General features: G+C 39.0%; 1 protein-coding gene and 1 long non-coding RNA gene across 3 annotated transcripts in view; one reads left to right on the forward strand and one right to left on the reverse strand.

Moving 5' to 3' along the window:
- Positions 1-15,688, reverse strand: part of LOC309353900 — a 233,895-nt gene that overhangs the window by 25,192 nt on the left and 193,015 nt on the right. The window lies entirely within an intron of this gene.
- CRPPA (CDP-L-ribitol pyrophosphorylase A) overlaps positions 1-15,688 on the forward strand; it is a 49,936-nt gene that overhangs the window by 23,181 nt on the left and 11,067 nt on the right. Inside the window, exons 6-10 of one of the 2 annotated variants that reach the window (XR_014161995.1) lie at positions 4,014-4,111; positions 4,723-4,815; positions 6,024-6,116; positions 7,413-7,535; positions 14,962-15,069. Coding sequence is in view for 1 of the 2 variants with exons in the window: in XM_081883344.1 (XP_081739470.1) it covers positions 4,014-4,111; positions 4,723-4,815; positions 6,024-6,116; positions 7,413-7,535 (407 nt within the window). In the remaining variant the exon portion in view is untranslated. The remainder of the gene's footprint in view (positions 1-4,013; positions 4,112-4,722; positions 4,816-6,023; positions 6,117-7,412; positions 7,536-14,961; positions 15,070-15,688) is intronic. The other variant, XM_081883344.1, reaches the window with a different exon arrangement.

Genomic DNA, 15,688 nt, shown 5'->3' on the forward strand with positions numbered 1-15,688 from the left:
TTTGTTCTACAAATATTTCCAACAAAGTTATGCAGCTGTAAAATATTCAGTTTTCTCTGAACATCTTATGGAAGTTAATGACATTTAAATATACTTTTAATTGCTGAGAAATTATATGCTAACTTAAGTCAGTTAATTGCAGTTGATCTACACTGAGTACAGCATAGTAGGAGAGCACCCTTTGAAATTATGTGAATGACTTCAATGCATATAAAGTAACAGATGAGATTAATATAGCATGTTCCCTAGGTTGCTTGAATTATTCCAGATTTGTGTGTATAGGGGAATTTGTACATAGTATAAAAGGAAATTTGTATATGTCTCAAGCCACCTTTCCTCAATTATTCCAAACATATGCCTATACTTATTATAGCTCAGGTGACATTTTACATAATGGCAACTGTCCTAGAAATGACTGTACTTAGGTAGTATAGCTGCTGTTTATAAATCAGTAGGTGTGACAACTTCAGTAACTAGCCCAGCTGCAGTCTCACTGAACCCTTGATAAAAATTATGAAAATGCAAATATTTGCACAGCAGCAACGTTACATGCCAACCCTAAATATAAATTGACCACAATGGGGCTTCTTTCCATGTAATATATTTAGGAAAGGGATTTTACAATGGTATGCAAGTGTTTGAAGTTGACCCATTTCTGTAGGCTATGTTAATGCAAATGCATGCCACTGTTTTATTGATTGAATCAGTGGTTGTGAGCTTCTCCTACAGAATTAGGATTGTACATAGCCAAACTATACATCTTATCTTACAGACTGTATGATCAGGTATAATGAAAGGGGATGAGATTTGGCTCTCCACAACTTGGCCAGAACTTGGATAAGAGACCACAAGGTGAATGCCATATATGTTATACCAGGGCCATGCTAACATGACATATCCATGTGTTTAAATCCAGCTTGCTTCAATCATGTAAAAAGTGAGGATGTGGGAATCCAATGTAAAAAGGGAGGTGCAGTTAGGAGAGGCTGGGTTAACATTATCTTTATAGATGTGTGATCATATTAACTTTGTGATTTAATGGCCTCTTATTTTGCATAATATAGTAGCTGATCAGTTTTATAATAATCAAAGACTATTTTGTATAGCAGTACAGTGGATAAAACTTTTAAACATTAACCTGGTTTAAGTATATCCATTATCAGAAGATAAGAGCTGTCCAATGGTACCTAATGGGAAGCTAAGCAAGTTACAGTCTTACAAGTATCTGGCTGGAGAATGGCAATTTCGTGAGTGTAAAATTTGGAGGATAGCTATGTTTCAGTTCACATATTTGGTAGGTTTGGCTTTAAATGCAAACTGAATCAAATTTCTCTCCCATTCCTGTTGGTGAGCCAGGATTAGGAAGAGTTATCATAGCAAGGATGGGAAATCGGTGGCCCTCCAGAAGTCCCTGCCAGTCATCCTTGACCATTGGCCATGCTGGCTGGGGCTGGTGGGAGTTGTAGTCCTACAACATTTGGAAGGTCACAGGCTCCCCATTGCTGTGACTCTGAGCTATGACCCAGGAAATCCCTGGGCTGAATCTTGTCTCTGCCATAAAGCCACTAGGTGGTCTTAAGGGAGCCAAATTTCCGCTCAGCTACTCGTAATATGGGCATAATTATACATGGTAGTGGTTATAAGGATTACAGTAAGATACAGAATATGAAGTACTATGACCATCTGAAAGCGCCGTGCAAACATTAAGTTGTTATTCGGTAATATTTCCCTAGACATTTGAGCAGCAGTTTACAACAAATAAATGCAAATAATACCTTGTTGTTTCCCAATGTGATTGATCAAATCACAATTAAGATATGACATTAAAGAGTTTAAAAGAAATTAGTATATCATCTGCTTTTAATTATGTGAGCAGTATTTGGTGATCTGTATTACAAATGTAATCCTACCTATGCAAATACAGCTAACAAGTTCCAAATGCTTTAGGAAAGCTTAGCTAAAGTTTTGTGCTGTAGGCAATATAAGCTGTTGATAAAGGACACATTCCATTCTTTTAAACTGAGCACTGATGTAGGTAAGAAAAATATAATGATCATTCAAGTACCAAACAATGTGGTTCCAATATGTTAAACATTTGATTCACTGTCTTCATAAAATGATTTCTTAAAGTGTAATGGTGTTCCATTTTTTAGCTTTGTCTTTCTTTAACAACCAATGTTGGAAAAATAATAGAACATGTTTAATAATAAAAAAAAGCATTCCTAATGCTCTTGAAGTAAAACAGGTGAGAACTTGCTGGATGTGCAGACAATGTGGCGCATGTCTGTCTCTCTCTCCCCCTTCTCATATTATTAGTCTGCAAATAGGGAAACCTCATCCTGCAGTTAGGATGACTCATTTAGAAAAGTAGTTAGAACCTGGATAGTACAAAAACATCCTGAAAAAATCTCTTTAAGGATTTCTTCCCCTAGGGCAACTATATATTTGAACCTCCAGTTGAAACATGTAAAGCTTCAGTTTCCCTTTCAGGGATACCTTGAAATAGGTGAAGAATGAACCTATAATTTTTAGAACTATAGCTCTGCCTTGCACACTTGCTTGACTACTGAATTATGTGATCCCAAATTCTAGCAGTAATGAGAAATTAATGTTTAGAAATTAATATATTCACAGCGGGGCTGCCGTCAAGGAATAAATCACTTATTATGCCCTGCTTGGACTTACTACCTCATTGTGCAGCCGCATGCTCCTCCATTCAAATGAACATACTCCTTTTATGTCAGTGGTATCTAACTTACCCCTAATTGCACTTGCATTGACAGTAGCGCCCTTTCCCCCTGCTCCTTTACTGGAGTGTAGGTAGCTTCTGCTCTGCAGAATAGAGTGTGGGTGCTCAAATCCCACTTGAATTAAGTGAGTTGTGTAACAAAGGATAATCATATATCTAAGTTTTTTAATGCTAAATACACTTAGGGCTTTGCTCATTAGTATTTCTTCACATAGAATGCAATCCTAGGTAGCCAATGAACAGATGGGGTGAAAAATGAGTGCACTGAAATTATTATTATTTGTTGTAGCTTGTCATATAGGGGAACAGATCAGTTATCTGGGCTGCCTGTTTTTTCAGTGATGGGATTCTATTAAAATGTCCTTTGATTATGTGAATGCTTTGCTCCTGCATGCACTGTTGGCTGCTTAATATTGCACTCAGTAGGTCAGTTCATATGCAGTGCCAAATCATAGTTATGCAATATGGGAACAAGCACACTAACTCTTCCTCTTGCACACTCTGTGTAATTGGTTACTTTCCTGGCTTGAGGCAAATCATAGTATGCTCTTTGCATCCCAACTGGTTGGTGCTTGCCTTCCAAACCAAAATCATAAAGCATGGTTTGAAGCTTGTTTGCAAGCCTGATTTTGAAGGGCAAATGCAAACAATTGTTTGCTGCAACAGAGGAAGTAATTAAGTGCAGTGTGCAGTAGAAGGGTGCATGGAACACAAGGCTTGATCATGGAATGATAGATGTAGTGGGAGAAATGGATACACAACTACACCAACAGAAATAGAACAAAGAAAGCTTATTATATTATTAAGTTCATTTTTATTCCAGAGTTACAGTGGCTTTTGAATCGTGGTTTTTACACATGCAGTGGTTTGCCAAACAACACAAAAAAGAAAGAGTAGGGAATACCCTTCCTCCCAAAGGGACCCATGGGATAAAACACTGGGCTGTTTATGGTCAGTTCTTTTTTCACAAACTTGAGCTGTCTTTGAGTTGGATAGGGATGGTATCTGTAATAGCCAGGAAGTTAAATTTAACAATCCTCAGGTTGGGGGGAGGGAGTATTTTCATGGTAGTTGGTGATATATCTAATCCTGTATTTACCCATATATAACCCTTGTCATAAAACCGTTTTTCCAGGTGCAGAAAACACAATTCCTCTTTCTATAAAAACAAACCCTGTCTAAAATAATTGTTTACTGAAAGTTAGAGAATTGATGATGATGATAACAGCTGTTTCCCCCCTCTGTTTTAAATTTTCTTTATTAGACACCATATCACAACAAGTTTGTGTTCTCACTAATACGAAGGAAGTTGCCGTGCAAGTAGGATTTCTCCTTCATGAAACACTGAAGAGTCATGTGAAAGTAAGTACTAGATTTTGATTCTCAACATCATCAACATAAGGAGAATTCCAATGTGAAAGATATGTACAAGAATTTTTTTTTTCAGCATGCCACTAAATGCAGTGGCCTCTGGCATTTTTTTTACCAAGGGATGATTATAGCTTGGGTTGAATTGTCATCCTGAGTTGGTTTTCCTTTTAGATTCCCAGAACACATGCAGCTGATCAATCACTCCTTGTACCAGGGTATTTAATACAGTGCTTCCTTCCTTGGGTCTTATTACAGTCAGTCAGGACAGTCAGATCAGACCAGTATTTTGAAAAGCGTTCTGCTTGGACTGGCTAAGGAGGCCTATAGCTGGGCATGAAATGAGTTTATGGCCTGGTTCCCATTAAACCATAGTTTAGAAATTTCCCACAACGAACACTTCTAGTTCACATCAAACCATTGTGGGAGCTGGGCCTGAGTATGCTTGTTCTCTTCATGAGTATGATGATACAAAGTGTTACTTACATTGTTTAAAAGTTGTAGTTAACACATGGATTCTTCAGTGGTTTGTGGTTTAAGATGTGCAGGATAACAACATTGTTTAGGGGAGTATTCATTAATACAATCTTAATTTCCCTTTTCAGCTGGTTAAAGCTATATCAACGTCCCCTAGCAAAAATGAAAGTCATCTACAAAATTTATTACTAGGACAATGCTACAACTTTATTTGCATAAATGTAAGTATTATGGAAGATCAAAGGCAGTCTCCGAGCACATATTTTAACTTTACAGCATCACTTAGATGCATTGTCCTTGGTAAAATTGGCTTCCTTACAAGCTTCATGGTCTGTTGTCAAACTGATGAAACTCAGGCCTGCAATTGTGAAGGACAGGTTTTAGTTTAACAGAGCCATATGTCATATGTAGAAATCAGTTCTGTCAGTTTGATACTTGGACTGTTGACTCAGGCGGAGTAATGTTGATATATTTTACAACCAGATACATCCCATTTAAAATTGTATTCATATTCTTAATACATTGTAGAAAGTTATTCCTAAATTAGAACAATTAGTGTCTTTTAAATTTCATTTTTTACAGTATTTACACTATATATGTACTGCTTTATGTTCATAAAGCCATAACTTTAGGGAAAAAGGTTAAGTACATTTGAAAGAGTATAACACACTTCACAAAATCTTTACTGCTTTTGATCCCAAAGTGTCTCTGTGATTACCTCAATTGTAATCAGTAAGACATTTTCCCCCAATCATGCAATCCTGCTTTTTCATTATGCTGCAACTTGGCTTGTTTGTATGAGATTATTGATTTTTATCAGAAGTTATTTATATGATTGTTAACATATTAGACAGATTGCTATTTAAAAATACATTCTTCTATTTGCTCTGCCAACACATTTCTTTGATTCACCTGCTGTGTTGCCATGGCAGAATTTATCTCTTCTACAGTGAAGTTACATTTGTTTGTGGCTCCATAAAGGCACTTTTCTTTCCTTATGGAAAAAATCGCTTAGATTATTTTTTGTCCATTACGAATCCTGAGATTCTGTAACCCTACAATGCACAGGAAAGGGGAATCCAATTGTAATATTAGTGCAATACTACAAATGTATTGTTATTTTATTGGTCATATAGCACCACTTCAGTGCTATATCAACTTCATAAAGTACAAGGGGATAGGTCCTTCCCCTGAGGGATTTACAGTAACACAAAAAAGACAACAGAAGGAAGGGGAGAAGGTAGTAAATTAGGGAATAATATCCTTTTATTTACATTACATGTGCTTCATTTGTTACAGCAGGGTATAGGCTTGAGGGAGGTAGGCCACAGCCTCCCTGAGCAAGAGAAGTTGATAGTGTAATTAAATAAGTACATTATGCATCTTGAAAGCATTCTTCTTAACTGGAAACCTGTTTGTTTGTTTTTAGGATAACCTGTCTAACTTCCAAGAAACACATCAGTTAGTAGAAATACTTGAAAACACAAATGCTTCTCCTTTATACTCTGTTGTTCTTATCTTGGTAGGTTAATATATTACATTATTATATTATAAAGTAACTTTTCTAATACATCAGACTACATATGAGATTCTGTTTTTAAGCATCAGTGTCACCTCTGTAACATGTAATGGATACCAAGTAGAGGCAAGTCAAAACTATATTATTTATTGAATACTTATTGTAAGGGTGCATGGGGTTTTAGGGGAGGGATAGTGCCTCTGCAGGGGACATATTGTGCTCCTTCTGGGATAGTCTGTCCACCTTTGGTCCACACCCTGCACTCAGTTCTCACCTGTGATTCCTCTACAAAAATCTGGAGTGGACCCCTTAAGAAGGTTGGATGGTGCCCTTTACGCCTCCTTCCAGCAACTCCTGCAGCCAAGCTGGTGCCAACCATATTGCTATGCTTTCCTTTGGACCACATCAGCAAGTCTAGAAGAAGGGTCTTGTCATCTGGGCAGGCCAGGACCTCCATACACACTGCCTAGACTTGCGCCCCGGGGATGTCATTTTGGTCCTGCTAACATAGTGTTTGAGACAGATGAATGCCAACAACTTGTTGTAAAATTCCATGCTTTTCCAGATTAGGATTGTCTAATCATGTTGGTGGTGTGTATCTTGTCACCTCTAACTCCAGCTGAAATTTTAAAGGGAAATTTCTGAACCAGAATAACCTTTAAAGCAATGTACTAAAATAGTAAGCAGGGTTGGTATGGTACTTTTCTTTGATAGTATTGGAGAACCACACTATCTGCTTTGCAATTTTTTGCATGGTAAATCAGAAGTATGTTTCACTGTGTCCAGTCAAGCTTGCTCCCTAGGAAGTGTGATTATGTTTGCATCTGTTGGCCAAACTAATCCGACTGATGGTGATGGTGTGAAGATCTGTGGCAGACCTGTCACACTTTACTAAGTCCAGGTGGCAGTGGAACCATCCTGTGGAAGCTGGTTGTGTGTATCCTTTTTGCTTCCTCCCATTGACACCAGTTGATGGGCATTAACTATGCTAGATTCAAGCTCAGTTTAGAGGCATGTCAGTGAAACAAGTGAGCTTAAGATTCTGTGGATCTTTGGTCACTCATGATGTGCCTCTAAACCACTCCATTTTTCATTCCACCACTGGTGGAGCACCACCAGCAAAGCATCAGGAATAGGAGAAGGTTTCACTGTGATCCAGGAAGGACCTCCCTCTCTGCCAGAGGTCCTTTTTTTTTTGCCTGCAGATACTATTAGGACCATTCTTTAATTTTTTATTTGTTTCTTGGGAATTTAATTAATTTTTTAAAAAATTGTTTTTCTCTTCTCTCCCTTTGTTAGGTATACTTGGATTTCTTCGAAAATGTGTCTTTTATCAGTGCAATGCAAAGATTCGCTAAATTTGCAAAGGAAGTGGAAAAGAAAAATATTTTGCTATATGGTCTCAGTATACATCACCAAAAGGTATGTAGCAGAATGAATGTGAAGTATCTGTGAATTACCTATTTATGAATGCATTTTTGTGATCCACCTGATTTGATTTTTTTTTAAGTTTTAAAAAACCTGAAAGTTGACAAAAATACAACAACTATTTTTGTTGTTCTGCAGAATCCTTAATGTGGTTTACAGATATTAGTAATAAAAAAAGTCCCTGCCCCTATGCTTACAATCTGAGAGACTTGATGCAAGAAAAAAAAGGGTTTAGGAAGGAGGAGAAGCCTGAACGTTAGGAGGAACAACTTTAAAAGTGAGAGCAGTTCAACAATGGAACTAATTACCTGGAACAAAATGGGGTAGCTTCTCTTCACTGAAAGACTTTAAGGGGAGACTGGGCAGCCAGTTTTTGAGGATGCTCTAATTCTGAATTCCCTAGATTGAGCTTGGGGTTGGACGGGATTGCCTATGGGGTCTCCTCCAACTTCATGGTTCTGAGAGGAATTTGTGATTAAAAGCCTAAGTAGGCTTCTGAGAAAGCCATGTAATCCCAGTATAATGAGGTCTACAGGAGTACAGTTCCTTCTGGCTCTGTTTATATATCACACTCTGCATTGGGGAATTGTTATTTTAAATGTCAGTCCTTGAATAATTGCCTGGAGCCATTCTTGGTGTCATGTAAGTATAATTCCATGTATAATGCCAAGAACGTATCTCGTGTGCCATAGCAACACTTTCTGTGCGTAAGAAACCAAGAAAGACAGATCTTCACTAAAATCCATGCTTTCAAATAAAATCAACTGCATTGCTGTTGATGACACTTGCTGCATTTTCTTGTGAAATGCATGAGGGCAAATCTGTGATGAAATAATATTGCAGAAGCAGGGAATAAATCCTAAAAGGATCCAAGATCAGCCTGACTTGATCACGTACATAGCAATATCGTCAGGGAGTGCTATAGGACTGGTTGACACATGAGGCCCTGTGTGATTACGCTGAAAGGGAAAAGGGTGTGAGGCTCAAAGCCAGGACATATGATGATATTTGTGTGGTTTATGTGAATTGGCACCTCCACATAGATGGCATATTGTCAGCTTGCTAATGCCAGAAATTGTAGCCGTATCTCACAGAATTCAGCTATGCACATACTGGATGTGTGACTGTACCAGTTCACAGAAATTATGCTTCCAGACAAATTCAGTTGTTACCTTGGCAGCTTCTCCACCCTCTCTTTCACAGTGAATGGCTGAAGTTCAATTCATATGTGAATCTAGTCTAAATCATTAGGTACTTGTGCCAGAGGGCCTGCTGAGCTCTGGGTTTCCCTGTGAATCTCCACTGCTTTTTAAAGGGCATGTTCCTACCATTCATGCTACATGTTTGCTGCAGGAATTGCCATTTAAAGGGTGATGTCAGGGCTTACATTTAACTGTAGGTAAACTTGGTTAAGAAGAATACCGACAGCAGATGTGTAAAAGCTTTTTGAGTACATTTTTCTTTCAGTACAAACTAAAAACTGGATGCCTGATTTAGTAGTTCTTGTAAATGAAAGCTCTAGAAAGGCTAATCTCATTAAAGCTTGAAATGCTTATTCTAAAAAGGCAAAGTTTCCCTTTCTCAGTCCATTTCCAAGCGAGGGCTGTGTTTGTCATTAAAAAATTCCGATGTTTCATCAAGGGTGGTATTTTGTTTTCAATTTGTGGGAGAGCATTTAAATTTGTGGTTAATTTTTGAAATTACTTGTGTGGCTACTTCAGGCATTTAAATACTGGATGATTCTTCTCTAATATTACCTTACTTTTTCTGCTTTTGGCTGGGAAAACATTGAGGATTTTTTGTTCCAGAAAGATAAATCAATTAACTGAGAGAAATGTTTTGCAAATAATCCTTCTCCAAGTGGAGTATATGAACCTATCCCATCTTTTCTTCACAACAATCCTGTGAGGCATTTGCCACAACATCGCCTACAGTGTTTAATGGTTTAATGGATATCTCTCAGGCCCATATCCAATGGTTTAGGAAACATATACAGTACAGGCAACTTGCATTCTGGGACATTGTAAGCCCATTCTGCCCCCTTCTGAGGCCAAAAGCAGCACGCACGTCAGTGGTCGTGCGTCAACGGGACACTCAAAATAGTCGCTGCCTATACTTTTATACAATAATATACAGTACTTTTCTACTGAATTGTTACAGTGTGAATGAGGTCTTCTTTCAGGGTATTTCTGACTCTTATGATTCAGTGCCCACATTTACATGTCATGATAAAAAATTGTTTATGACTATAAAGAACAATCCTAGCTCAAGCGCTTCCCATTCCCTCTCCTCCTTCATTAATGTTGGAAAGCTTTGCTTCAGATTAAGGCTAACCCCTGCTTAGTTTTGTGTTCAAACCTAGCCAAACTATGGTTAACCATTGGTTATGAAGCTGATTGTTTCAACCAACTACTGTTTAGGGCTTGGCCATAACATTAAACTGTGGTTAATTGAAATTGGAAGCAAACTATTCAATCTCATCATGACTATGCTAGCAAATAGAGGCTTTGTGCCCAAAGCTGTTAAGTGCCAGCCCACTGTTTATCAGTACATGCAAACCATGAGTCACAGACTGTGGTTTGGGCAGTTACTTGGGCCATGATGCAGAGGAATGTGAGCAAGGCCAAGCAGACACATTAGCGTGGCAAAACGAACCCTACTTTTCTAAATCTGTAAATTCTGGTTATTCAGGGGCTAGTTAAGAGCCCCCATCTACCTCTGGTGTGGCCATAAATCTCCATTTTAAGTGCTGCTTAATCCTTTAGGTTGGAATGACTGTTATAATTTGACATTCGGAACCTAATGTTATTTACTTGGAAGCATCTCCTATTGATATCTGTAGCTGATACCTGCACATGTGGCAGATCACCCATGCTTAGAAATCAGTTTAATGCACTGAGAAAGTTCCATTGTACGCAGGCATGCATGTACATAAAGTTGCTTAGTGGTTCACTACAGATTTGGAAAAGTAGGGTTTGTTTTGCCATTTTATACAGATTGTTTCCCTTGCACCTGTGCTTGCTCCTAGAAGGGGTTAATCTTCAGAATTATGAATGTAGTTTGTGGAAGAAATACATACTGGTCTGCAATTGTATTTGAGTTAGAGTGAGAAACATTTTCCTACCATATGGGTGGAAAAGAACAATCTCATAATGTATCAAATTTCCATTTTTGACAGTCTGAACCACTTACGGTATATGTGATTTTTACAATCTATCTGGAAACCTAATTTTGCTTTAGCCGCTAAATGCTTCTGTTTACTATTTCATTCCATGAAGTATGATTTTGTGCTAATTCTGAAAGGGGGTTCTTTCTGCTAGGTAGCAGCAACAGACAATATGTAAAATAAATATATTGTACTCGGTCCATAATTGCCAGCCTATAAATTCTTGAATTTTCCACCACAAATTCAAAAGGAATGCAATTACTTGCATCTGGCTTGAGTAAACCATGTTTACTCAATAAGATGAACATATCCTGGCAATGCTTCTGCCTTTGGTATTCTTAAGCTACATCCTGCTAGAGAAAAAGCACAGAAGACTTACATATTCACTGTGTATTATATATTAGAAGGATTGCACTGTAATCCTTCTCTGTAATATGTGCATACACCTCTGTCCTATTTACCAGTTTCTTAAATTTGTATCCTGCCTTTCCAACATTAAAATGCCAAAAAAATCAAATTACTTCTAGGCACTAAATTATTATTTTTTAAAAAATCTTTTTTTCTTTGCTTTTCTGTTTTATCATATCATCAATGCATACTGTATTATATAATAAGGATAATAAGAAAAATAACATAAAAATGACATATAAATAAATATTACTAGTAACATAGCTTATTCCTCCAATTTGTTTAGTTACCTAAACTTTGTCTTTAATTCCCCTTCCACTTTTTCTTCGGTTTCCTATCTGCTGTCTTTTCAACTGCGTTTTCTTACCCTTCTCTTCATTATCTTATATTATCCCACATTATAGCCTCTACTGCTGAGTATTTTTGTCAGTCTGTTACGGTTATTTTTTTGTTATAATAGTTTTCCATATACCGTATTTTTCGCCCTATAGGACACACTCCTCCCCCCCCAAAAAATGAAGGGGAAATGTGGGTGCGTCCTATGGGGCGAATACAGGCTTTCGCTGAAGCCTGGAGAGTGAGAGGCTCTCAATCTCCAGGCTTCAGGCAGCTCTGCGCAACCCTCCAGAGCCCGGCGCGAAGTCGCGCCGGGCTATGGAGGGTTGCACAGAGCTGCCTGCCCTCCCAGGGTCCGTGCAGTTCTGCGCGCAGAGCCCGGCGCCAAGCCGCGCCGGGCTCTGGAGGGTCACACAGAGCTGCCTGCATTCGCACAGCTGTCCGCAAGCCTGGGGAGACCGGCATGACTCCCTAGGCTTGCGGAGGCTGGGGTCGTGCCTGGGGGGGAATTTTTTTTTTCTTTATTTCCCCCCCCCCAAAAAAAAACTAGGTGCGTTGTATAGGGCGGTGCCTCCTATGGGGCGAAAAATACAGTAATCTATATGTAATATCCAATCCTCTTTCAAATTCTTGTCATCTTTATCTATTTGTCATGCTGGCCAGTTCTATATATTCTAATAGCTTAAGATGCCATTCTTTTTATGTTGGTACTTCGTCCAGTTTTGTGCTACCAGAACTCGAGCATCTATGGTCGCATTCATCCAAAGAGTAATTTGATTTTTTGATATTTCTGTTGTTATTATTCCCAAAAACATTTTGGGAAATGTTCTTCTAAACATTTTCTTAAGTTCATTATATACCATCTCCCAAAATTCTTTTATTATTCTACAGGACCACCATGAATGATAAAATGTACCTGATGTTTCTTTACACTTCCAACATAAGTCATCCTTAGATCTAGATTCTAGATATTTTGGCTAATTTACTTGGTGTCAAAAACCACCTGTGGATCATTTTTAAACAATTCTCATTTAAAGCGTAACTAGCAGTAAATCTTAGGTTTATTTTTCACAATTGTTTCCACCGCTTCAAATCAATGTTGTGACCCACATCTTGTAGGCACTAAATTATCCTTATAGTGATGAGGGTAAGTCACATTTGAGAGGTGAACACATTTTAACTGTAGCCAGTGACTGATGAAACATTGCTTTCTCCTAGCTTTTTAAAAACTTGTGGCACTATGAACTACTCTGCTGTTTCCTCTTTTTTCTTGCACATTGCCATGTTTTGTTATGCAGGGTAGTCAGATGAGGGAAGAAGAAACAAAAGAAAGTTCTGCTGTACCCCATCATTGTTCAGGAGAGTCCCTGATCCCAGTAGAGTAGATTTGGAGGGCAGGGGGTGAATTGGTTCGCTTTTTCATTAGTAGAGATCTCCTCTGGCTCAAACGCTATTTCATGAATACAAGGGCATCACTGGATACAATCCAGTTTACTGCATGTGATTTTTGTCTGTTTTTGGTTTTTTTAAGTTTTCAACCAGTGTGCCGTGGCACCCTAGGGTGCCTTGACTGATGGTCAGGGATGCTGCACGCAACACTGGCCTCTGTCCCTCTTTCCTTCCCTCCCTCCTCTGAGGCTGTCTTGCATCCCAAAGGCTTGTGTGGCTGTTTGTTGCAACAGCCCTGGCTACCTGCTCCTCAGGGGCTGGCCAGGGAGTGCTGGCTTCCAGGAGCTGAGGTGGCCTCAGAGTAAATAAGCAAGTAGGTGAAGGAGCCTAGCTAGCCAGTCCCCCAGCCCCTGCTGTTGAGAACGGACAAACATGTGGGATGCTGGGCAGGCAGGCAGGCACCACACTGGCCTTTCTTGTGCTTGATGGGAACTGAGTGCCCGGTGTCGAAGGGGAGCCTTTCCACCATGAAGGCCCAGCGCTATTCTCTGCTGTCACTGCTGCCTGCCAAGGTGAATAATGTGCTGGCCTCAGGCTTCTAAGGCTGAAGGCAACCTCTGTCCCTGTGGGGCAGCGTGAGGAGGCACCTCTCTTTGGGGCGGGGGGGCAGTGGCTCAGAGACCAGGGGCAGTGGCGGCGTCTGCCTGGAGGACTGCCAAGGAGAAGGGAGAGGAGAGGAGGCTGAGGGAACACTCCATGGGAGGGTGTTCAAAAAGGAGCGAGGGGCTGTCAGCTCTGCAGGCAAGGGGTGACATAACTGGTTCAGAGAGCGTTTCGCCACTGGGGAGCTGCAGAAAGAGTGCAGTTGGTCAAGGGAGATGTGGACTCAAAAAAGTTGAAAGCCTCTGCTCTAGCCACTCAATTTGGAAGTAGTGTTCAATCATTCTGTTATCTTAACTGCCCCTCATTTTTGGTGTAATTAAATTACTATTCATGGAGTTAGAACACAAAATCTAGGCGATTTGCGTTTAGTTTCTTTGGACTTTTGATTCACACATGCATGTAGTTGACTTCTCATCACTTAATGACTTGCAACTCAGTATGTGAATTGCTTCATTTGAAAATTAGGGTGATGAGATGATATAAAAGCTCTCCCTCTGGAGTTTTATCTTTGAAGACTGTTTTGCAAATGCCAACCATCAATTGGTGCTGCAATTGCTGAGTGATGAATAACTATGTGTAATCAAGCAACTTCATAAAAGTGAAATAATGTTATGCTTTAGAACTCAATCTAGACCCAGTTATTGAACATATTTTTAGACAATTAGGATTGTTTCACACTTAAATACTGCAATCAGAGATACGGCCTCTTTAGGTTCGTTACAGAACGCTAGAAATCTACAAAATAAAAATGGCACGGGTAAGGCTGGGTTCTATCTCTTTTTGTTTGTGATATCACAGGTACAATCCACACCATGTAGCACTTCCAATAAAAACACTCATTGAGGAAATATTAAATTTTTCCAGCAGCACGATAATTGCATTTTGAATTTCCACCTGTATGCAGGAATAATGCCTTTCAGAAACAAAGTGATATTTCAAAAAGACCATTGAAATTGTTAATATCCTGTGTTTGCACTACCACAATACCCACATTATTGTGGATTTTTTTATTGATATGAGATGCTAATAAAGGTTCTTTATTCCAAACATAAAAGGCCAGCCACAGACCAGGCATCTTATAACCAGCTCTTGAAATGAAACAAAACAAAAACCTCACCACAAATACATCAGGCCTCTTTGAAAGCTATTACAGACTTGCTGTTTTAAACATAACAGTGTATAAAGAAAACACTACATGAGTATGCTGCTAATGGAAACCAGCATGTTTGCCAAAACAAGTGAAAAGTACACACTGTGTCAACTGATTCATGATCAGAGACAAGTTGTCAAAGACAGGGCATCTGAATTACTCATTCCGAAATTGACTTAATGTATTTTGTGCTTCTTGCATTGTTTTATAAAACATAGATTCTGATGAATGTTTCAGTGTTGATTGTTATGATTCATATCTAAGAAATGGATTGCTAGTGAGGGGATAACTTCCATGCTTCTAAACAGGTCTGCAATGGCGAGACTTCTGGAGGTACACTGAGCTAGTTCTGATGTAAGTGCATGAACCATGATGAGCACTGGGTTTGAGTGCTTGCCTTCTCTGGCATGTGCCAGGTGAGAAGTTCGGATACATTTGTTACTGGTTTTAAACTAAATGGAATTCCTTATTATGTCTGAACTGAGGGAACTCTAGTTAATGAACAAGCCAGGGTCATAAATCAGAGCTCACTGGGTTTGAAAGGCTGTGATAAATACGAGTGACTAAATTTATCTTCTGTTACCGCAGGGTTACCAACCCTGCAGGCACCACACACCAGCAAAGGTTTTCTTTAGTGCTCCCAGAATGAGCCATAATCCTCAGATAGTTTTTTTAAAGGGATTTCTAGCATTTTTAGAACTTGGGATATAAGATTAAATTTACAGACACCATTCTTCTCAACTGTTGTGAGAAATTAGCCAGTAATCTCTTATATTTGCATTTCAGGTTTTGTTTTTAAGGTGCTGAAACATTTAAAATATTCCATCCATGCTACTGAGTTTTGTGGATAGCTTGGTATCAAATATGTTCAGCTACTTAAATACCTCTCCATTATCTCTTTAATGGACAGCACTTCTGCCCTGACTTCTCAGTTTGATTCCTTTTCAGAATTGATCAGTTACATCAGTTTTACAGATGGGCTTGCAGCCAGATCCCAACTCTGAAGTATGTTCTGGTGATTCCTATGGGTCTTAT

Source organism: Podarcis melisellensis (genome assembly GCF_964234715.1).
Source record: "Podarcis melisellensis genome assembly, chromosome: 12".
Lineage (NCBI taxonomy): Eukaryota > Metazoa > Chordata > Lepidosauria > Squamata > Lacertidae > Podarcis > Podarcis melisellensis.